Consider the following 26,533-nt stretch of genomic DNA (forward strand, 5'->3'; position numbering starts at 1 on the left):
TGATACACCAGTGACGAATGTATATGCTAACCTCAAATTGTCATTCTTGAAAAATACTTAGGCCCACAGCAACACCAGTTTTTATTTGTAACATATTTTGCAAATGGTTTATAGACAAGGTATTTGCGTTATGGGGAAGTACAACTCAGGAATGCACCATTTTGTTAATTTTGTTGAAAATAGCACTAACTTTTTTACATTTTAAATCTAGTTAGTCAAATGAAATTATTTTCTTGATGTAAATATATCTGTTACAGCAAAATGGCGTAATACAAGTATATATAAAATAAGGGTATGTGTAAAAATGCATACTTTCAAGAACTATTATGCATCCTAAATCAGTTTTTTACAAATATACCACGGGACAGATGTTGCACACTACTAGACTGAGTATTTCTGATTGAGTACTGGAACAAGAATTGGATGTTGTGGTAAAAGGAACTAACCTTAATTAGCATACATTCCTGTAAACAACACTCATAACAAACATCTTCTATTCTATTACCCTCTGTATTGGATGGCCTTTTTGCTTGCACATCTGCATCTTTATTTTGCTTCCTTACTTCCATTGGTCCTTCTGATTGTATTTTCCCACCATGTTATACTTTTCCATAAAATGTGCTCTGCTAACTCACTCCTTCTACATTATGTTTTACAATGACAATTTAACTCTTGTATATTACATCTGCTTGTTTTACTTAGATCTGTAACTCTGTACATCATATTTTTAATTTTATTTTTGTTCCTAGACTGAACATGTAAATGGCCATCAGAAACCAGTGTTGCACCCTGGTTAACAAACTGAAATAAAATGAGATAAACAACTTTATTGACAGAGTGTATCCATCACGTGTATTAGATGTAATGGAGGTGCTGATTATTCAAGCATTTTTTTGGTATAGCAGCATCACTTTTTTGTTTGTACTTCAGAATAAACAGCACAATCAATGGATATAAGTATGGCATGTGATTTACAAATTATGAGTTTAGTAAGTAATAAGAACCCATACCGTCTATAGGGAATATCTAAGTGTTCACTATGCCACCATAGTACATGTGCTTCCTGAAGGAATCATACAGTAAAGATGTGTATACTAATGAAGATTGTGCAACAAAACAGTTTTGTTTCTGTGTACAATGAAAGTGAAATTGCGATGAATGAGAAAATGTAGGTGTCACTATAAACTTCTAAAAGGTTAATCATCTGTGGAACCATTTGAAGGAGCACGTTAAAAAAACAAAAAACACTTAAATTCCATTCTGCTACCAACATCAGTTTATATAAAATTAAATTTTACACAGGAATTTATCATGTTTTGCCTGATTTAACACTGAGCTGTGTTTGAAGGGCTACTTCACAGCTATTTAAAATTAGATGTAGTAAGCATTTCTGTCATTGGAAGTGATAGGCGACACATACCAGATAATGGACAAGCGGTATGTGCTACATGTAATCCTAGAAATGTAAATTAATAAATTTTAAAATATATTTGCAACAGAGGTAACTCAGCAAATGAGATGTCAAAAAGGTCTCCTGCTCAAACATAGTATTTTAAGAAGGCAGTATATTGCTTTTGAATATGCGGCTGATAGACTAGGCAGAGTAAAATTTATGTTACTAAAGTTGTAAACACACAAACGTACATTTACTTTTAAGACTGTAGCCTCCCAAAACATGCAAATCACATGCTGACTCAGACTGATGCAAGTTGCACTTAAATAGTGCAACTGCGGTTTTCAGATCTCAGCCACATTTTTTAAAGACAGATATGATATATGCTTGCTATGCAAAATCTCCTGCACATGACATGAAGAGTTTTGCTACTTTTGTGTAAAAGACGTATAGATTCTGGATCAGAAATGTCTAGTACAATCTCTCTTATTAGTATGCATTTAGTTTTGCAAATGCAGTTTCATATTGTAATAGTTTTTAATATTTTACTCCAAATTAATATTTTTTACCATTTTGTAAAACTATCTTATTATCTGAAATTTATAAGGAGCACGTCATGTAATTTTACTCCAATAAGAAGCATTAGAAATTGAAAAGTGCCATAGCAAGACTTTTTTTGCTCATTTCGTTTTACTGTACCCTTGATCAGTAAAGTAAAAAGATTTTTTTTTCTGTATAAAGTTGCCAATTAAAAATCATCCCACAGTGAATTTGCCCAGCAGGTGTACCACTGACAAGCTTTGCTTTTTGCAGTAGGTGCCAGAACCACTGTTTTTAGATAACATGTCCTAATGTTGCACCAGTAGAAAAAAGGGAAAAAAAAAAAAAGCAACTTTAATAGGGTTCAAAGACCCATCTGTCAGAAGGTTTGTATTCTACTGAAATAAAAAAAATATATATATGTGCGGGATACATTTAGCCAGAGGAGGCTTCCCTATTGTCTACCTCCTATAAGAGAGTAGTATGGTTTAACAAAGAAATGGCATTTAGTTTCTAAATTAACAATATTCCTTGCTCGGATGGTATTGTACCTCCCTGGAAGTACCACCCACAAAAGTGCACAGCATGAGAAATTGTTCTTTTTCATTATTTCTGCATTATTCAGCTAAAGCTTTCATTGCCTGTGACTGTTTAGTAATATAGACAGATATGTTCATCTGCTGGAATTTTGGTATTATGCCCTATATGCTATGAGTGACCATGGCCTGAGAATGGATGCCGGCTGCTGAAGGGCCAGGGTTAGGATTGAAAAGACAAAGTGGCTGAGAACTTGTTTGTTTTCCAAGGGGAAGGGCTGTACCTGTGGGCTACTGTCTGTTAGAGTCTAGTTGTTTAGCCACTTTTATTTATTTATGCCTTGGTTACCAGGTGGACTGATTTACCAAACATCCATTTTCAGTGGAGGGCTGGGGAGAGAATCTCACAAGTACAATCGTAATATGCATAAACTGAAAAGTAAGATAGTTAAATACATCCCTGTGTTTCAGTTATCTAGAAAATACCATCATTTTGTGCACAGCGTTTTTTGAAACACAGGGTAAGAATGGAGAGCTGGTGATGATAGAAACTATAAATGGGTGAATAAAACAAAGCAACTTAGAAGTAATTGATAAGAAGTGGGGAGGTAAGAAAGAAGATTAAAAGCTGAAGGCAGGAATAAATGAGAATGTACATTATACAGGGAAAAGAAAAGCAGTAGCATGCTGAGTTGGTTTGACTTGGATGGGTGGCACAGCAGATAACATTGTTGCCTCACAGCAAGAGGTTCCCTGGTTTGATTCTCAGTTAAAGTGCCTTCTGTGTGGAATCTGAATGTCTTCCCTATGTTCATGTGGGTTTCCTCCAGGTGCTCCGGTTTCCTCCCACATTTCAAAAACATGCAGTAGATAGATTAGAAACTCAAAGCTGGTGATAGGTGTGACTGTGTATGCAAGTGTGTGGTGTGGAAGAATTACTGGGGTATGGCTAGCCATACGATGGTGTAAACCTTGAGTCTAGATGATTGTCACTGTTGAAGTGACACACCGACCCCATGTGCAAAAATGGGAAAAGGGGCCATGGATGAATGGAGGGGATGGATACTGAGTTGGGTACAGAACAGATGTAAGCTAAAGGAATTTCTAAGACTGATGATTGTCAGTACGGTGTAAGGACATAGTGTTTCTTGACTGGTGTGTTTGTTTGTGTGAGTCAGTATTACATTATGACAGAAGTAGGCAATTGACAACTTATGCTTCATGTGCAGTCTAACCAATTACTGAGATTCAGGAGTTAGTTATGAACTTGGTAATTATGCTTCATAGGTTCATAGGTTCATACTAGGCTATCTGCCCTAGGGCATTTATAAGCCTAGCCAGAATGTGTTTGGCTTTCGCCACCCATTTTAAATTTATTTTGCAATGCCCTTTTTCGAGGTTAGTATACTGTGCCTCTATCTAACAGTGACACAGAAGTGATACCCGGGGTAAACCTACGATCTCCCATCCACTCATCAAGATTCCTCTTGAAGAGAGTCAATGAGGGACTCTGCCTAACCTGGACTGGGATTTTATTCCAGAGTGAAGGGAGCCTCTGGGTTATAAATCTGTCCCTCCAGCATGTCCTATTTATTTCAGTGCTGAGGTTCAAGTCTCTCGAGCACGTAGCGCGATGGGATTTGGATTTTCTGAGGTGCAGCATGTCCATTAATTCCGGGTTGGACATGGCTTTATACGTCAGGCACAGATCGCCTCTGAACAGGCGGTATGCCACTGAGTAGAGCTGGAGTTTCTTTAACCGGGCAGCATATGGCATCTGTTTGAGCCCTTTGATCCTCTTGGTGAGGTACTTTTGGGGTCTTTCCAGTTGCTGCAGGTGTCTGGTAAGGTACATCCCAAAAGGGGCATTGTACTCAATTATGGGCCTGATGAGGGATGAGTAAAGAGGCACGATGACCTCCCCGATCTAGATGTGAATCCGTTCATGATTAGGTGGGCTATATAAAATGTTTTTCTAACCACTTTGGCCACGTGGTTGTCAAATGAGAGATTGCTATCAACTTGGGTCCCCAGGTCCCTAATTACTTCTTCTGTACTTAATGGATTTCCACCTATGTGGTAATTTGTGGGCACTTTGTTTTTGCCAAAGGGATGACTATACACTTTTGGCATTTAGCTTGAGGCCATGGCTCTGGCACCAGTTGTCTGTTTCTATGAGGCCCTTTTGGAGGATGCTTGTGTCGGCTGGAGAGTCGATTATGGCGCCCAGTTTGCAGTCATCTGCAAACTTGGTCAGCCACAGTCCTTCCGTGTTGGCCTGTACCTCCGAGAAATATATACCGAACAAGAGAGGTCCCAGGACTGAGCCTTGTGGGACACCACTTGTAACTGGTTTGGAGTCTGACATGGCTCCAGCAATTCTAACCATGTGGGTTCTGTCCTTGAGCCAGTTTGCAATCCATCTAGTGACATAGGGGTTTATATTTAAGCTGGTGAGCTTATCTATAATGCCCGAGTGGGTATTGTATCGAAGGCTTTTGCGAGGTCCAGGTAGGCTGTGTGGACTACCTCCCCTCGTCAATGGCCTTGGTGACTGTTTCAAAGAAATCAACCAGGTTTAAGAGGCAGGATCCGCCCTTAACAAAGCCGAACTGGGTAGGATCCAGTGTTTGTAGGTCCCCAATATCTTTATTTATGAGGTCCATGATGATCCTTTCCATAGCATTGCAGACCAAGCTAGTCAGGCATATGGGGCGATAGTTTCCAGGATCCATTGAGGCACCACCTTTATGGAGAGGGACCACTGTTGCTGTACGCCACTCTTTGGGCACATATCCTGTAGTAAGGCTGAGATTGAACAGTAGTTTTATGTTTGGGTTTAGCTCTTCTTTGAGTTCATGTAGGACGCAGCCCGGGACACCATCTGGTCCCATTGATGCTGTGTTTTTTGCTTTGGAGAGGGCGGCTCTTACCTGAGCATCTGAGATGTCAGGGGGGCAGCACTCTGCTGGGATAGATATTTGCCCTTTTGGTGTGGAGGGGAGTTTGCGCTGAACCTGTCAGCTAGGATGTTGGCAATGTCTGTGGGTTCGTGTATTTTTGTCATTTTGGACTAATTCTGAGCATATCTGGGAATTACCACCCAGGTTCCTAACATAACTAAAGAAAGCCTTGTGATTATCCTTAGTGTCCTGTGCAATTTTTCTCTCGAAGCTGGCCTTAGACAATTTTATGTGTGCCCGTAGTTTTTTGCTAATACTGATCAGTGATGCCTTCCCTTTTTGGGATTTTGCTTTATCATTTAGTAGCTTCCTCCTTCTATTGTATAGTTTGTTTATGGCTGGGGTCCACCAGACAGGACGTCTGCGTTTGGAGGATTGGGTCTTGGTTTTATTTGGGATCGCATGATCCATGCATTCCTGAAGGTGTTCATAGAATGCGTTTATAAAGGATTCTGCGGTCTGGGCCATATTTTCCACAGGCCCGGGGGCTTTGAAGGATTCCACCTTAGTTTTGAGGAATGTAAAATTTGCTTTAGAGAAGTTTTTCACTGTGGTTTTCTGGGCAGGGTGTGGGGTCGGGATGTGAATATCCAGTGAGATTAGTTTATGGTCTGATCTTACCAGTGAGGGATACACTTCTGGTCTGGAGCATAGAGTCCCCATGTTGGTGATGATCAGGTCCAGTATGTTTTCCCCTCTTGTGGGAGTGGTAACAAGTTGTTCCATAGCATTTGAGGTTATAAATTCTAGGAACCTTTGGGCTAGGGTGTTGGAACTAGAGTAATGCTCCCAGTCTATGTTTGGGTAGTTGAAGTCGCCCAATATAATGGTGTTTGGAGAGACCTTCATATTTTCCAGTGTTCTCAGGAAGGCCGAGTGGGGTTCCTGGGTTTGGGAGGGTGGTCTGTAGCAGGCTATAAACTGGAAGGCAGTTTTACCCACTGTTAGTTGCACATGGATAGTCTCTGATGCTTCGTGCTTTGCCACCAACCTGGAGGTGTGGGTATCTTTGATGAATATCGATACTCCCTCCTTTTGTGGTTCGGTCCAAGTTTTGGGGCGAAAAGCATGGTATGAGGTATAACCTGGTAGTGCTGGGGTGCTCTCGGGAGCCCTGAACCAGGTTTCTGTTACTGCACAGATATCGATGTTCTCCATGCTAAGGAGAGTTTCGAGTGCGTGCATCTTGAGGTTTAGACTTCTGGCGTTGAGTAGCATTACTCTTAGTTTCTTATCCCTTGTGATACCTATGGAGGTGGGTTTGTCTTTTGAGCCTTGCCTAAAAAGGCACTATGGGGTAGCAAGAGCCTTTTCCAATATCGAAAGCCCAGGGGTGACAGGTGCAAGCCGTCCCTAGCGAAGCATCGTGGCTTGTCGAGCATATCATCCCAAGCTGACAGGCATTGGATCCCCTTTGAATGACACCAGTACTTAAGCCAATTGTTGAAATTGATCATCTTGTCTTCATATTGTGGCATCATTCTTGGTGAGGGTAAGATGCTACTCAAGGTCAGGGTCATACCGGCCTGGGCTACATGCTCAGAGAGCTCCTTTATGTCTCTTTTCATGTAGTCCAGGGAGGTACATCTCAGGTCATTCACACCAGCATGGACAATGACTGAGTCATATTTGTACTTGCCTTGGAGTGACCTGAGTGCTTGTGTTATGTGGCGGATCCTAGCACCCGACAGGCTGCTCACTGTGACCCTCTCCTTGTTCAGCCTGGTGAGCGGGACGTCAGTGTGCCTGACGATAGAGTCACCTATTACAAGTGTATCAGGTGTGTTGTTTAGTCTTATGGGCTGTGACTGTTTGGCACACTGGCTTTGTGAGATATGTGTTGCACGTGTTTTGTTTTGGGGTAGCGGCTGCTTGGGTGTCTGCTTTGGAGGTCTCTGCTGCTTTGGCAGATCTTTATTTAGAGCCTTCGAGTATGTTTTGTGTGATTATGTGTTTGGTTTGCTGTCGTGGTAGGTCTATGTGAGACTGGAATTGTAGTGAGTGTGGTTTCCTTCTCCTCCTGACTGGTTATGCCAGTACTGAGTTGAGAGAGCTTAGCCTCCAGTTTGGCTATATGGTTGCATCTCTCACATGTGTTGGAATTTGTTGGGAGGAGGAGAGGGTTGTCTGTGTACATGAGGCAGTTGTAACATTGCCTCAAGATTCCCAGATTCACCAGCTGGACCGGAGAGGAGATTGACAACTGACCTTTGGACATGCTAGAATAATATTGGGAATTCCTTAATAATTGAAAACCAGGGCCAGTGGGGAGTGAGGGTGTAGTGCTTTTAATTTTTAGTGCTGACTTATATAATTGCTTTAGTGAGCAAGTGCCAGGTAACTTAAGTGCAATGTGTTACAGGTAACTTAAATGCAAAACGACAAACAGTAACTTTCTTTCAAGTGAAACAAGGAAATAAGTACAGTAAGCAATGCAGATATCACTAGTGATCCACAGAAGCGCTGAGAAGCTGATTAGGTGGAATTAGCGTTCCAGGCAAATAACAAGCAAACAAACAACAAGCATATAAACAAAGCTATATTCAGCAGGCCTGGATCTAGTCTATGCTACAGCAAACAAGGTGTACCAATTTCAGTAAGATACAGTTCAAATATTCAGGCACTATAAACCTTTAACCAGAAATTCCCAGCTCAGAAGGGCAGAGTCCAGCCTCTTCTCCCACAAGAGTGCAGACCACAAACCTTAATGTAAAATAACTGGCCTGAAGCCCAAGTGCTTAAACCAGAACTAATACACTTTAAGAATAACAGACACTGGGCTCTCAATCAGCAGTTCCCAACTTAGAAGGATGAAAGCTACCTGTCCTGCCACCACAGTGCATGCCACAAACCTTCCTAATGTAAAACAACTGGTCTGAAGCCCAAATGCTTAATCCAAAAGACTTAGAATGACAGCTAAACTTTAATCAAGTTACTACCAAGCAGTAATAAATACAATTGAATACTTTAGAGAATGCCTGGATTAGTGCTCAAGTTACACAAACAAAGCTAGATCCAGCAGGCCCGAATCCAGTCTATGCCACAGCAAACAAGGTGCACCAACTTCAGTAAGAAGCAGTTCAGATATGCATGCACTATAAGCCTTCAATCAGAAATTCCCAGCTCAGAAGGGCAGAGTCCAGCCTCTCCTCCCACAAGAGTGCAGACCACGAACCCTCTTAATGTAAAATAACTGGCCTGAAAGCCCAAGTGCTTAAACAAGAATTAATACACTTTTAGAATAACAGACACTGAGCCCTCAATCAGCAGTTCCCAACCTAGAAGGATGTAAGCTACCTGTTCTGCCACTACAGTGCAGACCACAAACCCTCTCAGTGCAAAACAACTGGTCCGAAGCCCAAGTGTTTAAACCAGAATGCTTAGAACAAGTTACACCAAGCAGTAATAAATACAATTGAGTACTTTTAAGATGATGCAAAAGTAAAAAAGTAGGTAGAAACACAAGTACAGTAAAAGCAGATGATTTTTTTTTTTTTCTGAACAAGTGCTGAGATCAAAGAAACAGATTTGAGTGCTGAAACTAGAAAACTGGCTAGTTATAGGGAAAAAAAAACTAAGCTAGAAGGCTTCCCTCCAACACAGAAGGGCTTGGGGGCTCAGAAGCCTACAAATAGTCTATACCACTTAACAGGAAAGGCAGGAAACAAGCTTAATTTTTTTTTTTTTGTTTCCCAGATGCTCTCTTTGTACACAGTAGGAGTGCCTGAAATCAGAATATGATCTCACTGCACTCAGTTGAGTGAGCAAATGAGATGGGCCCAGAAGGAGTATCCAAACACAAATTTACAAGAGGGGCGGGCAGCTGCAAGGCCACTAAGATTAACAACAAAACAAAAACAGGGAGGGTGGGTGGGACTAACTGAAGAGCAGAGTGAAAACTTCCAGTTCAGCTAATATTCCTTCCACACAGTTAAAATCAATTTAAATACTGTATTTTTTTGGGAAAAAAAAGCAGATAAAGGTATTTAAATTCTCTTATACGTCCAGTTGAATATAGCAAGTTCTTAGCCGGCCAAAGCTGAGGTTTTTAAGCAGAAAATATTTCACACTGTACCACTTAAATAGGCAAGGACAGGAAATCAAAGAATGTGACTACCCCCACACCTGTAATTACTAGCAAATAACAAAATTCAGCAAACACTGACTAACTTCCAGTTCAGCTAATATTCCTTCCACACTGAAGAGCAGAGTGAAAACTTCCAGTTCAGCTAATATTCCTTCCACACAGTTAAAATCAATTTAAATACTGTATTTTTTTTGAAAAAAAAGCAGATAAGGGTACTTAAATTCTCTTATACATCCAGTTGAATATAGCAAGTTCTTAGCTGGCCAAAGCTGAGGATTTGAGCAGAAAATATTTCACACTGTACCACTTAAATAGGCAAGGACAGGAAATCAAAGAATGTGACTACCCCCACACCTGTAATTACTAGCAAATAACAAAATTCATCAAACACTGACTAACTTCCAGTTCAGCTAATATTCCTTCCACACTGAAGAGCAGAGTGAAAACTTCCAGTTCAGCTAATATTCCTTCCACACAGTTAAAATCAATTTAAATACTGTATTTTTTGAAAAAAAAAAGCAGATAAAGGTACTTAAATTCTCTTATACGTCCAGTTGAATATAGCAAGTTCTTAGCCGGCCAAAGCTGAGGTTTTTAAGCAGAAAATATTTCACACTGTACCACTTAAATAGGCAAGGACAGGAAATCAAAGAATGTGACTACCCCCACACCTGTAATTACTAGCAAATAACAAAATTCAGCAAACACTGACTAACTTCCAGTTCAGCTAATATTCCTTCCACACTGAAGAGCAGAGTGAAAACTTCCAGTTCAGCTAATATTCTTTCCACACAGTTAAAATCAATTTAAATACTGTATTTTTTGGGGAAAAAAAAGCAGATAAAGGTACTTAAATTCTCTTATACGTCCAGTTGAATATAGCAAGTTCTTAGCCGACCAAAGCTGAGGTTTTTAAGCAGAAAATATTTCACACTGTACCACTTAAATAGGCAAGGACAGGAAATCAAAGAATGTGACTACCCCCACACCTGTAATTACTAGCAAATAACAAAATTCAGCAAACACTGACTAACTTCCAGTTCAGCTAATATTCCTTCCACACTGAAGAGCAGAGTGAAAACTTCCAGTTCAGCTAATATTCCTTCCACACAGTTAAAATCAATTTAAATACTGTATTTTTTTGAAAAAAAGCAGATAAAGGTACTTAAATTCTCTTATACGTCCAGTTGAATATAGCAAGTTCTTAGCCGGCCAAAGCTGAGGTTTTAAGCAGAAAATATTTCACACTGTACCACATAAATAGGCAAGGACAGGAAATCAAAGAATGTGACTACCCCCACACCTGTAATTACTAGCAAATAACAAAATTCAGCAAACACTGACTAACTTCCAGTTCAGCTAATATTCCTTCCACACTGAAGAGCAGAGTGAAAACTTCCAGTTCAGCTAATATTCCTTCCACACAGTTAAAATCAATTTAAATACTGTATTATTTTGAAAAAAAAAGCAGATAAAGGTACTTAAATTCTCTTATACGTCCAGTTGAATATAGCAAGTTCTTAGCCGGCCAAAGCTGAGGTTTTTAAGCAGAAAATATTTCATACTGTACCACTTAAATAGGCAAGGACAGGAAATCAAAGAATGTGACAACCCCCACACCTGTAATTACTAGCAAATAACAAAATTCAGCAAACACTGACTAACTTCCAGTTCAGCTAATATTCCTTCCACACTGAAGAGCAGAGTGAAAACTTCCAGTTCAGCTAATATTCCTTCCACACAGTTAAAATCAATTTAAATACTGTATTTTTTTGAAAAAAAAAAAGCAGATAAAGGTACTTAAATTCTCTTATACGTCCAGTTGAATATAGCAAGTTCTTAGCCGGCCAAAGCTGAGGTTTTAAGCAGAAAATATTTCACACTGTACCACTTAAATAGGCAAGGACAGGAAATCAAAGAATGTGACTACCCCCACACCTGTAATTACTAGCAAATAACAAAATTCAGCAAACACTGACTAACTTCCAGTTCAGCTAATATTCCTTCCACACTGAAGAGCAGAGTGAAAACTTCCAGTTCAGCTAATATTCCTTCCACACAGTTAAAATCAATTTAAATACTGTATTTTTTGAAAAAAAAAGCAGATAAAGGTACTTAAATTCTCTTATACGTCCAGTTGAATATAACAAGTTCTTAGCCGGCTAAAGCTGAGGTTTTTAAGCAGAAAATATTTCACATTGTACCACTTAAATAGGCAAGGACAGGAAATCAAAGAATGTGACTACCCCCACACCTGTAATTACTAGCAAATAACAAAATTCAGCAAACACTGACTAACTTCCAGTTCAGCTAATATTCCTTCCACACTGAAGAGCAGAGTGAAAACTTCCAGTTCAGCTAATATTCCTTCCACACAGTTAAAATCAATTTAAATACTGTATTTTTTGAAAAAAAAGCAGATAAAGGTACTTAAATTCTCTTATACGTCCAGTTGAATATAGCAAGTTCTTAGCCGGCCAAAGCTGAGGTTTTAAGCAGAAAATATTTCACACTGTACCACTTAAATAGGCAAGGACAGGAAATCAAAGAATGTGACTACCCCCACACCTGTAATTACTAGCAAATAACAAAATTCAGCAAACACTGACTAACTTCCAGTTCAGCTAATATTCCTTCCACACTGAAGAGCAGAGTGAAAACTTCCAGTTCAGCTAATATTCCTTCCACACAGTTAAAATCAATTTAAATACTGTATTTTTTTGAAAAAAAAAAGCAGATAAAGGTACTTAAATTCTCTTATACGTCCAGTTGAATATAGCAAGTTCTTAGCCGGCCAAAGCTGAGGTTTTTAAGCAGAAAATATTTCACACTGTACCACTTAAATAGGCAAGGACAGGAAATCAAAGAATGTGACTACCCCCACACCTGTAATTACTAGCAAATAACAAAATTCAGCAAACACTGACTAACTTCCAGTTCAGCTAATATTCCTTCCACACTGAAGAGCAGAGTGAAAACTTCCAGTTCAGCTAATATTCCTTCCACACAGTTAAAATCAATTTAAATACTGTATTTTTTGAAAAAAAAAGCAGATAAAGGTACTTAAATTCTCTTATACGTCCAGTTGAATATAGCAAGTTCTTAGCCGACCAAAGCTGAGGTTTTTAAGCAGAAAATATTTCACACTGTACCACTTAAATAGGCAAGGACAGGAAATCAAAGAATGTGACTACCCCCACACCTGTAATTACTAGCAAATAACAAAATTCAGCAAACACTGACTAACTTCCAGTTCAGCTAATATTCCTTCCACACTGAAGAGCAGAGTGAAAACTTCCAGTTCAGCTAATATTCCTTCCACACAGTTAAAATCAATTTAAATACTGTATTTTTTGAAAAAAAAGCAGATAAAGGTACTTAAATTCTCTTATACGTCCAGTTGAATATAGCAAGTTCTTAGAAGGCCAAAGCTGAGGTTTTTAAGCAGAAAATATTTCACACTGTGCCACTTAAATAGGCAAGGACAGGAAATCAAAGAATGTGACTACCCCCACACCTGTAATTACTAGCAAATAACAAAATTCAGCAAACACTGACTAACTTCCAGTTCAGCTAATATTCCTTCCACACTGAAGAGCAGAGTGAAAACTTCCAGTTCAGCTAATATTCCTTCCACACAGTTAAAATCAATTTAAATACTGTATTTTTTTTGAAAAAAAAAGCAGATAAAGGTACTTAAATTCTCTTATACGTCCAGTTGAATATAGCAAGTTCTTAGCCGGCCAAAGCTGAGGTTTTAAGCAGAAAATATTTCACACTGTACCACTTAAATAGGCAAGGACAGGAAATCAAAGAATGTGACTACCCCCACACCTGTAATTACTAGCAAATAACAAAATTCAGCAAACACTGACTAACTTCCAGTTCAGCTAATATTCCTTCCACACTGAAGAGCAGAGTGAAAACTTCCAGTTCAGCTAATATTCCTTCCACACAGTTAAAATCAATTTAAATACTGTATTTTTTTGGAAAAAAAAAGCAGTTAAAGGTACTTAAATTCTCTTATACGTCCAGTTGAATATAGCAAGTTCTTAGCCGGCCAAAGCTGAGGTTTTTAAGCAGAAAATATTTCACACTGTACCACTTAAATAGGCAAGGACAGGAAATCAGAGAATGTGACTACCCCCACACCTGTAATTACTAGCAAATAACAAAATTCAGCAAACACTGACTAACTTCCAGTTCAGCTAATATTCCTTCCACACTGAAGAGCAGAGTGAAAACTTCTAGTTCAGCTAATATTCCTTCCACACAGTTAAAATCAATTTAAATACTGTATTTTTTTGAAAAAAAAAAGCAGATAAAGGTACTTAAATTCTCTTATACGTCCAGTTGAATATAGCAAGTTCTTAGCCGGCCAAAGCTGAGGTTTTTAAGCAGAAAATATTTCACACTGTACCACTTAAATAGGCAAGGACAGGAAATCAAAGAATGTGACTACCCCCACACCTGTAATTACTAGCAAATAACAAAATTCAGCAAACACTGACTAACTTCCAGTTCAGCTAATATTCCTTCCACACTGAAGAGCAGAGTGAAAACTTCCAGTTCAGCTAATATTCCTTCCACACAGTTAAAATTAATTTAAATACTGTATTTTTTAAAAAAAAAGCAGATAAAGGTACTTAAATTCTCTTATACGTCCAGTTGAATATAGCAAGTTCTTAGCCAGCCAAAGCTGAGGTTTTTAAGCAGAAAATATTTCACACTGTACCACTTAAATAGGCAAGGACAGGAAATCAAAGAATGTGACTACCCCCACACCTGTAATTACTAGCAAATAACAAAATTCAGCAAACACTGACTAACTTCCAGTTCAGCTAATATTCCTTCCACACTGAAGAGCAGAGTGAAAACTTCCAGTTCAGCTAATATTCCTTCCACACAGTTAAAATCAATTTAAATACTGTATTTTTTGGGGGAAAAAAAGCAGATACAGGTACTTAAATTCTCTTATACGTCCAGTTGAATATAGCAAGTTCTTAGCCGGCCAAAGCTGAGGTTTTTAAGCAGAAAATATTTCACACTGTACCATTTCATTCTAACCATTTACTGAGATTCGGGAGTTAGTTATGAACCTGGTAATTATGCTTCATGTGCAGTCTAACCATTTACTGAGATTCAGGAGTTAGTTATGAACTTGGTAATTATGCTTCATGTGCAGTCTAACCATTTACTGATATTCAGGAGTTAGTTATGAACTTGGTAATTATGCTTCATGTGCAGTCTAACCATTTACTGAGATTCAGGAGTTAGTTATGAACTTGGTAATTATGCTTCATGCGCAGTCTAACCATTTACTGAGATTCAGGAGTTAGTTATGAACTTGGTAATTATGCTTCATGTGCAGTCTAACCATTTACTGAGATTCAGGAGTTAGTTATGAACTTGGTAATTATGCTTCATGTGCAGTCTAACCATTTACTGAGATTCAGGAGTTAGTTATGAACTTGGTAATTATGCTTCATGTGCAGTCTAACCATTTACTGAGATTCAGGAGTTAGTTATGAACTTGGTAATTATGCTTCATCAGCAGTCTAACCATTTACTGAGATTCAGGAGTTAGTTATGAACTTGGTAATTATGCTTCATGAGCAGTCTAACCACTTATTCTGATTCTGGACTTAATTATGAACTTGGTTTTGAATACTTCCTTGCTGGTAAGAATTTTTTTTATATTGCAGGGCAGCATGTTTCATATTTTATAACAAATTACCAAAATTTATATAAGCAAGAGCATTTGGCTTGTGTGATATGTTCTGAGTGAATAGCTCTTAATTTCCTGCTGAGATTAGGTTATGGTAAACATTTAGTTCATCATGAAAGAGGTTGAAACCAAAGCTTAGCAGGATGTAATGCACAGAACCTCTGAGATTCAGCCATTTATGGTGTTAAGGACTACAGAGTGATGTTCTGTAGAATCCAATGGACAGGCAGATTTTGCTGTTTCAGGTTTGAAGCAGGACTAAACATTGTTCCCTTCTATTTAGTCCCATTCACATTATTGATACTGTCATGCCTGTTAATGTTTATATGCTGTATGGCATTGCTGCATGTTGAGACCAATGGAGGAAAATACCAACATATTATTTTAATATTTGTTTATTACGCTAATGTTAACAAACAGGCACATTTCAGTTCAAAGTTTGAGAAAACATTCTAGGGGCATGTAACAGAACCCTCTTTCATGACTGACACACACACAACACACACCACACACTCACACACACACACACACACACACACACACACACACACACACACACACACACACACGCTCACACACACACACACACACACACACACACACACACACACACACACACGCACACACACACACACACACACACACACACACACACACACACACACACACACACACACACACACAGTTCAGTAGATTGCATGCCCAATCAGAATTTCAAATTGAATGGTGCCTCTGTTTGGGATCACATCCAAACTACCGTGCACAATTCAGTTGCATTTCAGTTGTTAGAACATTATTAACCAAAGTCATAGTTACCTGATATTGAGTCACAATTTGGTAGGTCACAAATCAGCTTTTTAGTCAATATTATTATTGAGAGGGAGTCACAGCTATTCTGCCTTAATCTGAGGTCTCTCCCCATGCAAAAACAGTAATAATCAGTTAAGAGTAAATGAGAGCATTCCTTTATGTTTGTCATTAGATCAATGTTACAGTATTCCTTATATCCGGGACTTCCTCTGCAAAGGTCCCATCCTTCCAATCAACTTGCCAAGGCTCAGGATCCTTTCCCCATAAGGTATATGTGTGACCTAGACATTCACTTACTTACTGGTATAAGAGGAGTGTATGTCTATACCATTTTCAGAACTCTTTTGCTGTGTTCATGTACACCAGTATCTGTCAACATCATAAGTAGTTTTCCTATTTTGTCTGTGATAGACTCCAAAGCCTGGGAAGATAAGTACTCCATTAGGAATCCTTTCTTCCTTTTCTTTTTCCATTAACCTTTGTGCTACAAAAGCAAAGTCATGATTGTGGTAGACAGATTTCTTGCAGCGACTTGTCTGTTTTATTTAGGGGCTCAATATGGCATAAAATCTTGCAAAGTCTGTCAGGGTTATGCTGCCAAGACATTAGGAAGCCACCTAGGGACACTTGACTGTTTTTTTAGAAAACAGAAAGTTGTCTCTGTAGGTATGCACTGCCATGTTGTCTGCTTCTTTTGCATCAGTGACCAACCCCTCAGCTAAAAAGAAGCCTCTAGGGAAAAGGTGCCAAAAGAAGCAGATGACTCGGCTAGGACATCTCCATCTCCTCCTCCTTCTTTTTCAAGTTAGAGACCACAGATCTCAGTAAGACACTTTTGCTGCCCCTGGACCATCCACCAACCATCCTTCAATTTCTTCCCCATCATACGTCCAGTACCAACTCCCCCAGAACCAGGAGTCATTATTTCTAAAGGGGAAGGTGGCATACACCAGATACTTGTGAGGGAAGAAACTGAATGTTGTACAATGGAGGTGTATCACTTACTACAGAACCTCAAGCAAATGTCCAACAGAAAAGGCAACAAAAAACTAAACATTTATCTCCCACTTCTATTCCTAGCGAACTATAATCTGAAAATGCTATTATTCAAACTTTTCAGGATGACTGGTGTTCTTTGGCTCAGGACTTGTTAAAAGATACACAGACCTTACAGCCAGGAATAACTTCTTTGCCATCTCGTTCTTCTAAAAGGAAGATGAACCCTCTTCTGAAGAAGAAGATGTTGCATATGCAGAAGGCTTGGATTATTTCTCTCATAGTCCCTCTACTTCAAAGTATGAGTCAAATGTATAAGGCCCTAATGAAGAGTTTTCCTTTGGTGAAATTATTTCCAAAATTAAGGAATTTTGTAGATGAGGAGAGAAGGAGATTTCTGACACTGAAAAAAAAAAAAAAAGATTTTCTGCTCTCCTTTATTTGGATATTCCCAATCAGGTTGGTAACCCCTCTCCCATGGTGCTTGGAGATTTAGAGGGTGCCTTTGTTTCAGCCTCTTTCCCCAGATTCTTAACTTCCTGCTCAAAAAAGGTCTGATAGAGTCTAGAGGTTTCAGGACTCATATAATTTTCTATATAATGATCCTGTTGTTAACCCTACAGTTATCTAAGTTGACTTAGAGAGTTGGGATTAACTGGTTCCTCCTTCTCTCAATGACAAAGAGAGCAAAACATTAGACAAATATGGCAAAAAATGTCTGTACTTATTCTATTCTTTTTTAGTGCTATGAATTGTCAAAGTCACATGTTGGCATTTTTTTTAGCCATGTTGGAGAACATGGGTGAGAAAATGGTGGAGATTTCCAGTCAAGACATGAAAGCTATTTTTCTAAAAATGATCCATTCTGCCTCACAAGTAGCAAAACTTTCTATTTAATGTGGGTATGATGCCACAGATGTGGCATCTAGAACTGCTGCTATAAGTTTTCTTATCTGCAGACATATATGTCTAAAACTCTAGCCTTTTTCTGAAAATGTTGAGGCACAGTTACTGTACGTCCCTCTTAAGAGAGATTTTCTTTTTGACAGTGCTTCAGCTGAAGTGTTAACCAAGATGGAAGGGAGGTGTAAAGTCATGCAAGCCCATTAACATTCGCTCGAATGGAGCTCAGGAAGTCTGCACTGTAACTTCCAATGGGAGGAGCCTAAGCTTTTGACAGAATCAAATTATGTCCTCACATTTCAGATAAATTTTCATACTGTATCTCTGGAACCATAAGGGTTATGAAAAAGTATAAATGTCAAACTCTTCAGCACAAACTATTTTATAGTGGTGGTATTCTTTAGGTTCTAGGTCTTAAACAGAATTTTGTAAGTCAGAGTTAACACAGTAACTATTACAACTACTCAAGTTACATGTATACTGTCACTGTCAGCATTCTTAGAGTATTCATCTAACAGAGTTTTCATATGAGGCTTAGGAGTTCTGTCTGTGTTAGTTGGTTGTTGAGATATTTAGAAACTATGAAAATTATATCTATATAAATTAATATCATAAAAACAACAGTTAATATTTATTTACCTGCAGTAGACAGAGGTCAAATATTATTGCAGCAGAGTTTGCCATTGTGTAGGCTTTAAGAAGAAATCTTTTAAAACCCTGTACATAGCATGGTTTTGGAATGATTGATGCTAATATGGACAAGCAATATTTGACACCTAGAGACGTCAGTAGGTGTTAACTGCAAATGCACCTGGAGGCGTCACTCGGATGTAATGAACATGTTCTTTCTTCAGTACATAGATATGGCAGGCAGAAATTATCCTTCAAAATTAGCTCTTTTCTTCAAAAAGAACACTAAAACTAAAAAGTATCAAAAACAGGTAAAAGTCAATTCAAGAACAAATAGTAAGGGGTCTCTAAGACTAGTCTAAGTTCCAGGACTCCAAACGTAATCAAGACGAGTCCTCATTGTCCTTGGCCTCCTTCCATTTCCCTTCTCCTTCACCACCCAGACTTTTCTAGTCCCCAAGAAAGAAGCAGATGTTTTGAATAATACTGAGATTCTACAACAGAGAGAAGTATTAATACATGTGTTATAATGTAAATAGTAGTCATCCATTACTTGCCTTTATTTGATAGACTTCAGAAGGTCAATTATCTTTTCACTGACTTATGTACAAAGCTGGTTTACATGAGGAGTAAATTTAAGATGTCTTTGTAAATCGTGATGTTGCTTAACCTTACTAACTATGTTACTTATGTTATACACAGCCAATGAACAAGACAGCACATTTGCTGATGTTCTGGCTAATATTAGTCTTATATCCATGTGCATAATGTCTGAATGGCATGCTGCATAAAGAGTCACCTTTTTTCATAACTGCTGCAATTTTAAATCCACCTTGATTGGGGCAGGCCAGAATTATACCATTCATGCTAACATTGTAAAGTTTGTTGTCCTTCAATATTTATTTTTATATTTACTTATCCATTTAGTCTAGTTACCTGCACTCTGCAATACTATATTTAGAATTATATGTTTTTAGTTATTATCCTACTCTCATTTTCAATATTGTACTGATTCTACTGCTATGTTTAACAATCTTACCACTGTATTGCACTTTCCTCCCCATGATTCTGCTGAAAAGAGGCAATTATGCTCAGACAAACTATCCCAGTTAACAAACTGTATAAATAAAAATAAATAAAATAAAGATAATTGAAGTAAATTGAACAAGATGGAGGCCAAACAGAACCATTAGGGAATACCCAGTTATACCTAACACTTGTTACTTATTATGTCTCTAGCCTGAACTTTCCAAGTTCTGAATAAGAAGCAAACCAATGCAGTTGACAAGATGGCTGTTCGGTCCTTGGTGTTCTAATTTATTAATCAATAATTTGTGATCTGCATTATCAAATAGTTTTGTTCATGTCCTCATAAACAATAAAAAACATGGAATCCATGGTCTATAGCTTTGGCTGTGTAGACTTAGAATTTTCTCACTAAAACTATATTGCGTAATGTCTATATTGCCTTTGCTAAATGACTAATGCTCAGATCCTAAATAATTTTACCTAACTTTGAAGAGTTGCAGAGGAGACTAATGTGCCAGTAAGATTCTACATGTTGTTTGTATTTTCTGCCTTTGTAGATGAGAATGACCAAACCTCCTTTCTTTTAGAGATGACTCTGTATTCACTAAAGGAGTTATTCAACTAACTTTTGAATAACAACAGAGGAGATTAATATGCCAGTAAAATTCTGCACATTGTTTAAATATTCTGCCTTTGTAGATGGGAATGACCAAGCCTACTTCCTTTTAGAGATGATTCCATAATCTTTAAAAGAGCTACTAAACAAGTAACAAAGACTAGAGATAAATCCTTCTTTGAGATGTTTTAATTCCACAAGCCTTTTAGATTTAATTAGTCCTAACAATCTGACCACCTGTTCTACACTGACATAAAACTACGTTAATCTGACCAACATTGTTTTTCTCTTTCTGTATTAATTCAGTTTTTCTGGTAATGATACTGTTCACTTGCCTACAAAAGCCTTGTGCTTTAACTGCAGAGAACTATCATTGATTGTTTCCCACAATTAACAGTATCTCCTCTTTAATTGTATGCTACTGGTGTTCCCATGATCAAAAAAGTTTGCCACTGTGGACATCCAAAGCTGCGTCTACATTTCAGCCATAGCCGTTTCTTTTTTTTTTAGGACATCTCAAACTGTTTCCAAATAAGAACTATCCATTAATAATTACCATAATCATTTTAATACTATGGTTCATGGCCCAATAATTGTTTTCGTGTTCCACCCGTAACTCAGTTCTGTTCTGTTTCAAACTTAATTGTGCTGAGTGTGAGCAATATCTTGTCAAACTTCTACAAAAGTAACTCTAAGCTATTATGATCACTGCTGAGAACCGGAGCCATTGTACTAAATGCATATGTCCAGTCGCTCAGGTTCTGAGAACAGGAGCCATTGTACTAAATGCATATGTCCACTCACTCAGGTTCTGAGAACAGGAGCCATTGTACTAAATGCATATGTCCACTCACTCAGGTTCTGAGAACAGGAGCCATTGTACTAAATGCATATGTCCACTCGCTCAGGTTCTGAGAACAGGAGCCATTGTACTAAATGCATATGTCCACTCGCTCAGGTTCTGAGAACAGGGGCAATTGTACTAAATGCATATGTCCACTCGCTCAGGTTCTGAGAACAGGAGCCATTGTACTAAATGCATATGTCCACTCACTCAGGTTCTGAGAACAGGAGCCATTGTACTAAATGCATATGTCCACTCACTAAGGTTCTGAGAACAGGAGCTATTGTACTAAATGCATATGTTCACTCACTCAGGTTCTGAGAACAGGAGCCATTGTACTAAATGCATATGTCCACTCGCTCAGGTTCTAAGAACAGGAGCCATTGCACTAAATGCATATGTCCACTCGCTCAGGTTCTGAGAACAGCAGCCATTTTACTAAATGTATATGTCCACTCGCTCAGGTTCTGAGAACAGGAGCCATTGTACTAAATGCATATGTCCAGTCGCTCAGGTTCTGAGAACAGCAGCCATTTTACTAAATGTATATGTCCACTCGCTCAGGTTCTGAGAACAGGAGCCATTGTACTAAATGCATATGTCCACTCGCTCAGGTTTTGAGAACAGGAGCCATTGTACTAAATGCATATGTCCACTCGCTCAGGTTCTGAGAACAGCAGCCATTTTACTAAATGTATATGTCCACTCGCTCAGGTTCTGAGAACAGGAGCCATTGTACTAAATGCATATGTCCACTCGCTCATGTTCTGAGAACAGCAGTCATTGTATTAAATGCATATGTCCACTCGCTCAGGTTCTGATAACAGGAGCCATTGTATTAAATGCATATGTCCACTGACTCAGGTTTTGAGAACAACAGCCATTGTATTAAATGCATATGTCCACTCGCTCAGGTTCTGAGAACAGGAGCCATTATACTAAATGCATATGTCCACTCATTCAGGTTCTGAGAAGAGGAGCCATTGTACTAAATGCATATGTCCACTCGCTCAGGTTCTGAGAAGAGGAGCCATTGTACTAAATGCATATGTCCACTCGCTCAGGTTCTGAGAACAGGAGCCATTGTACTAAATGCATATGTCCACTCTGTGAGATTCTGAGAACAAGAGCCGTTGTACTAAATGCATATGTCCACTCGCTCAGGTTCTGAGAACAGGAGCCATTGTACTAAATGCATATGTCCACTCGCTCATGTTCTGAGAACAGGAGCCATTGTATTAAATACATATGTCCACTCTCTCAGTTTCTGAGAACAGGAGCCATTCTACTAAATGCATATGTCCACTCGCTCAGGTTCTAGAGTATCACAACAAATACTGTTTCTATCATAGCTGGTTCTTTAATAAATTGTCTTAAAAGTAGTGTTGACATAAAAGGGAAAATTCTCCATTGCATTTCCTTTGTCATTTTTCCAGGGAAGTTTAAATCAGCACTGTTAGTTAGACTATAGTTCAGTAAAGCATTTTTGAGACAACTAGCAAGAAATGAATTGCTGGTATAGGGTGCCCTATAAATATCCGAAATCTGCAAATACCTATATGTTGATTTATGTTTCAATAATGCCACTTGTATTTATTTGTCAGTACACAGTAGGGGAATGATTCTAAGGATTATTTAAAAGACATTGCAACCTCTCTTCCTCAGTGTACACTGGTTACTAATGCACATAGAGTGAATTGCAAGGCTGTATACCTTACAGAATCTTGTGTCTAGTTTTCAGAGATTAGTTTGAATTTGAAATGCCATTTTCACAAATGGAAATGTATCTCTTCTGATTTCCCGTCCAAGCTACTTAATCTGGGGTGAAGATAATTATGAGCTAGGTTGTGACTAAACAGACTCAAACAATAGAGAGTCCCTAATTTGCTGGACTATAAATTTTATCCCAGAGAGATTAAAGTAAATGTTATGATTTTATATTTTTCATTTTGTCATGGAAAATTGTCCATACATCTAACAAGCTTACAAGCAGCCAGTTAAGCAGCTTCCTGTTTGACAATAGGCACAATCCTCCTTTGATGGGATTTGGCATGCTAGTGAGACTTACAGCATGTTGAGCTCAGACACAGTATGTCTTCTGCTTTGCTCTGTGGCATCTTCACCACATATTGGCTTGTAAATTTATAAACTGCATGTCTTTTGACAGGGTACCTGACCGTCCACCTAAACACACACACACACACACACACACACACACACACACACACACACACACACACACACACACACACACACACACACACACATATGGTACAGTGACCGGGCATTGTCTTTCAAATGAGTGGGTTGTCTTACAGTGGGATCATAAGTAAATGAGAACTTACCTCTAAAAATGGCTTTTTCTGAGGATCAAATGGCTGAAAATTCTCTCAAGTATAACTGCTTTCAATTTGCAGGGAATGTTATTGATGTAGTTGTTCTCTTGTTTTTTAACTGCAGCGTAAATATCTGATTTGTAATGCATGATGTGAATTTGAATTAGCATGCTTGCTAACTTTTTTTTTCTTACTTTCTTTCTTCTATCGTTTAGTGTCCTACGGCAATAAATGGTGTTGACCACAGAGGAATGATTTACTTGTCTATCAAGTATATCCCTCCAGGGACTTCAGGTAAATTTCCTTTAAATCTTAACAGACAGGTAAGTTGTGTTCTAAATAATAAGCTCAAACGATTATAGTGCCTTACTGGATCAACTGTATGAAAATGGTGCAGAATTCTTTAATACCTAAAGCAGTGTTCTGTGCCCAAATTGTGTTCCTGAACTGTGATTTCATGTTTACCATTCTGGTCTAAATCTGTAGACTTTTACATGCTGCTTATAATGCTGTATACATATACAGTGTATACATCTCTGCCTTGATTATTTTGCTTTTTAACATCACACTTGAGTATACTTTGGGACAGTTCCATCAAAAGGATCCACCAGTATCCAATAGATTTTACTTACTAAAATACGTTTTATTAATTCTGTAATGCATTTTTTCCCCTCTGGGCCTGTTCATCTTTCAGTCTTTCTGCTACTTCTTTTGTGCTCTCTCTCTTTATACATCAGTTAACGTCTGTGATATTTTGTTGCTGTTACTGAGCTTTGGCTGAGTAAAAATTGCATAATGCATATTCTCTCTAGATATAACAAGAGTGAAACTGTGCAGTAAACCATCGGCATGTGTTTATGTGGGTACATTGCATTTGATCAAACATAGCTTTTACTGATGAGGTTTAGGCTGTCGGTATTTGTTGTGTGGTAATGTCAGATTGCCAAGGACAGCTACTGCTGAAGTGTCTGATGTCATATGTAAGGTAAGTGGGATTGATCATTAATGCCAAAACTTGCATTAGTAGTTAAAGGAGTTGTGTTTGGTATGTGTATATGCATGGTGTGTGTGTGTATTTGTATATGTACATGTCTTTTGTCTGTCTCTCATATTTAGAAATACTATTAGGGAGGGGGTGTTAAGCACCCTAATGAATAAGGTTGGGCTTAGGGGTAAGGGTAAGGTTTGAGTTAGCACACATTAGTAGGGTGTTGCATGGGAGTGTCTCATCCATAGACTGTGTACACTGAATGGGTGTCACCTCTGCCTGACCACGTGTCATATGGAATCTCCCATGGTCAGTGCCTTTATGGCCTGTGGAGGTACATCAGATGGCAGTTGCTATCTATATGTCTATGAATACAAAATTTGTCACCAGCAACTGTTTTCTCTTTGTCCCTATACTCTGGGATGCAATGAAGTGGATGGATGTCCTCCTATAAGCCACAGAGCACACTCACCATTTCCAGAATGTCATGTGTAGCAGCCATCCGTGTCTGGGTCACCGACCAGCAAATTCACTACTTAGTTCTGAGTGTTGTAGTCATATCAGGGGCAGTACTGGTGTCATGGCAATGCTACTCTCCCTGCATCTCTTTCTCTCTTCTGTGGTGAGTATGCCTTCTCAGATGCAGTGTAGGTCATATGCCATGTATGTGGACGTGGAGCCCATACAGGATGTCTGTCATGCCCTGGTGAGTCCAGATACTTAGCTAGTACCTCTATATGAGGCCTCTACAATCATGGAGTTGGGTGCCCTGTCCCATTGGACAACTGTAGACCATGTCATTGTTGCAACAATCCTCATAGTTATTGCTACTGCTGTTTCTCATTGTTTAAATAGTTTCCACACTGGTCTACGGACAGCATGAACTGAATATCATATGTTTAAATTCATGAATGTGGACCTTTGTTAGTTATGAAAATAGCTGGTACCCCACTTCAATAATGCACTGATCACACTTGTACTGGTTGTCTCTCTCAATTTGTTTAATTCTGGGTACAAAAATGATCTACACCTATAAAACTCATAATTGTCTTAAGGCATACCTACAATACAATCAGGGTAGGTTCATTGAGCGACTGTTTTTTCAATTTCTTTTAACTGCAGTTTTTTGAAACCTCATGCCTTTATATTGTGAGATCTGGTGTTGCAGCATTGTGGCTTTTTCACTTTTTCACATTGTTGTGTAATCATGGAATTATTAAATATGGTTTAGAGAGTTGTGAAGGACCACAACCCCACATGCAAGGGGGATTGCCTCAGTACAAAAGTTTTTTTTTCTGTTTTTATGCTGTTTTGAGTTACACTTCTCAGTATTCAAAACTCAGTAAAGCATAACTTCCCCCAGGAAATATCATCAAATATAACTCCCCCTACTATCAATAGGGAACAGGTCCTTAATGCCCTCTCAAAGACTAAGAACACTGCGTCAATGGGCCCAGACAGTATTTCAGGGTGCCGACTAAATATCATGAAACATGTCCTCTCAGGACCTCTGGAATTATTATTTAATTGTAGCCTCCAAACAGGCTTCATGCCTCATGAATGGAGAAAGGTAACAGTCATCCCTCTGCACAAAGGTGGGCCATCTACAGACCCTGGAAACTACAGACCCATGTAAAGCCATGGAAAGAATTATCATGGAGATGATGAATAGAGATATAGTAAACCTCCAGACACTGGACCCAACCCAGTTTGGTTTCGTCAAGGGTAGATCATGCCTACTCAACCTGGTGAACGTCTTTGAGAAGGTCACCTATGCAATGGATGAAGGCAAAATGGTTCACACTGCCTACCTTGACCTGGCCAAGGCATTTGACACAATACCCCACTCAGGCATTATTGACAAACTCAAGAGGTTAGGTACAAACCCGTATGTCACCCAGTGGATAGCCAACTGGCTGACAGACAGGACCCAGGAAGTTAGAATTGGGGAGTCCACCTCTACAAAAAGGCTAGTCACAAGTGGTGTCCCTCAGGGATCAGTCCTTGGACCGCTCCTTTTTGGCATTTACTTCTCAGAAGTCAAGGCCAATGTCATTGGTCTCTGGCTGACTAAATTTGCAGATGATTGCAAATTAGAAGCTATCATTGAATCTCACACTGACACAAATGTTCT

General features: G+C 38.8%; 1 protein-coding gene across 2 annotated transcripts in view; it reads left to right on the plus strand.

The window, feature by feature from the left end:
- The window catches only part of LOC122789773 (synaptotagmin-like protein 2), a 1,041,792-nt gene that overhangs the window by 952,047 nt on the left and 63,212 nt on the right, over positions 1–26,533 (plus strand). For both annotated transcript variants that reach the window (XM_044057212.1, XM_044057213.1), the window contains exon 14: positions 23,627–23,705. In XM_044057212.1, coding sequence (XP_043913147.1) covers positions 23,627–23,705 — 79 coding nt within the window. The remainder of the gene's footprint in view (positions 1–23,626; positions 23,706–26,533) is intronic.

Source organism: Protopterus annectens, chromosome 15.part0, assembly GCF_019279795.1.
Source record: "Protopterus annectens isolate FY-2018-M chromosome 15.part0, PAN1.0, whole genome shotgun sequence".
Classification (NCBI taxonomy): domain Eukaryota; kingdom Metazoa; phylum Chordata; order Ceratodontiformes; family Protopteridae; genus Protopterus; species Protopterus annectens.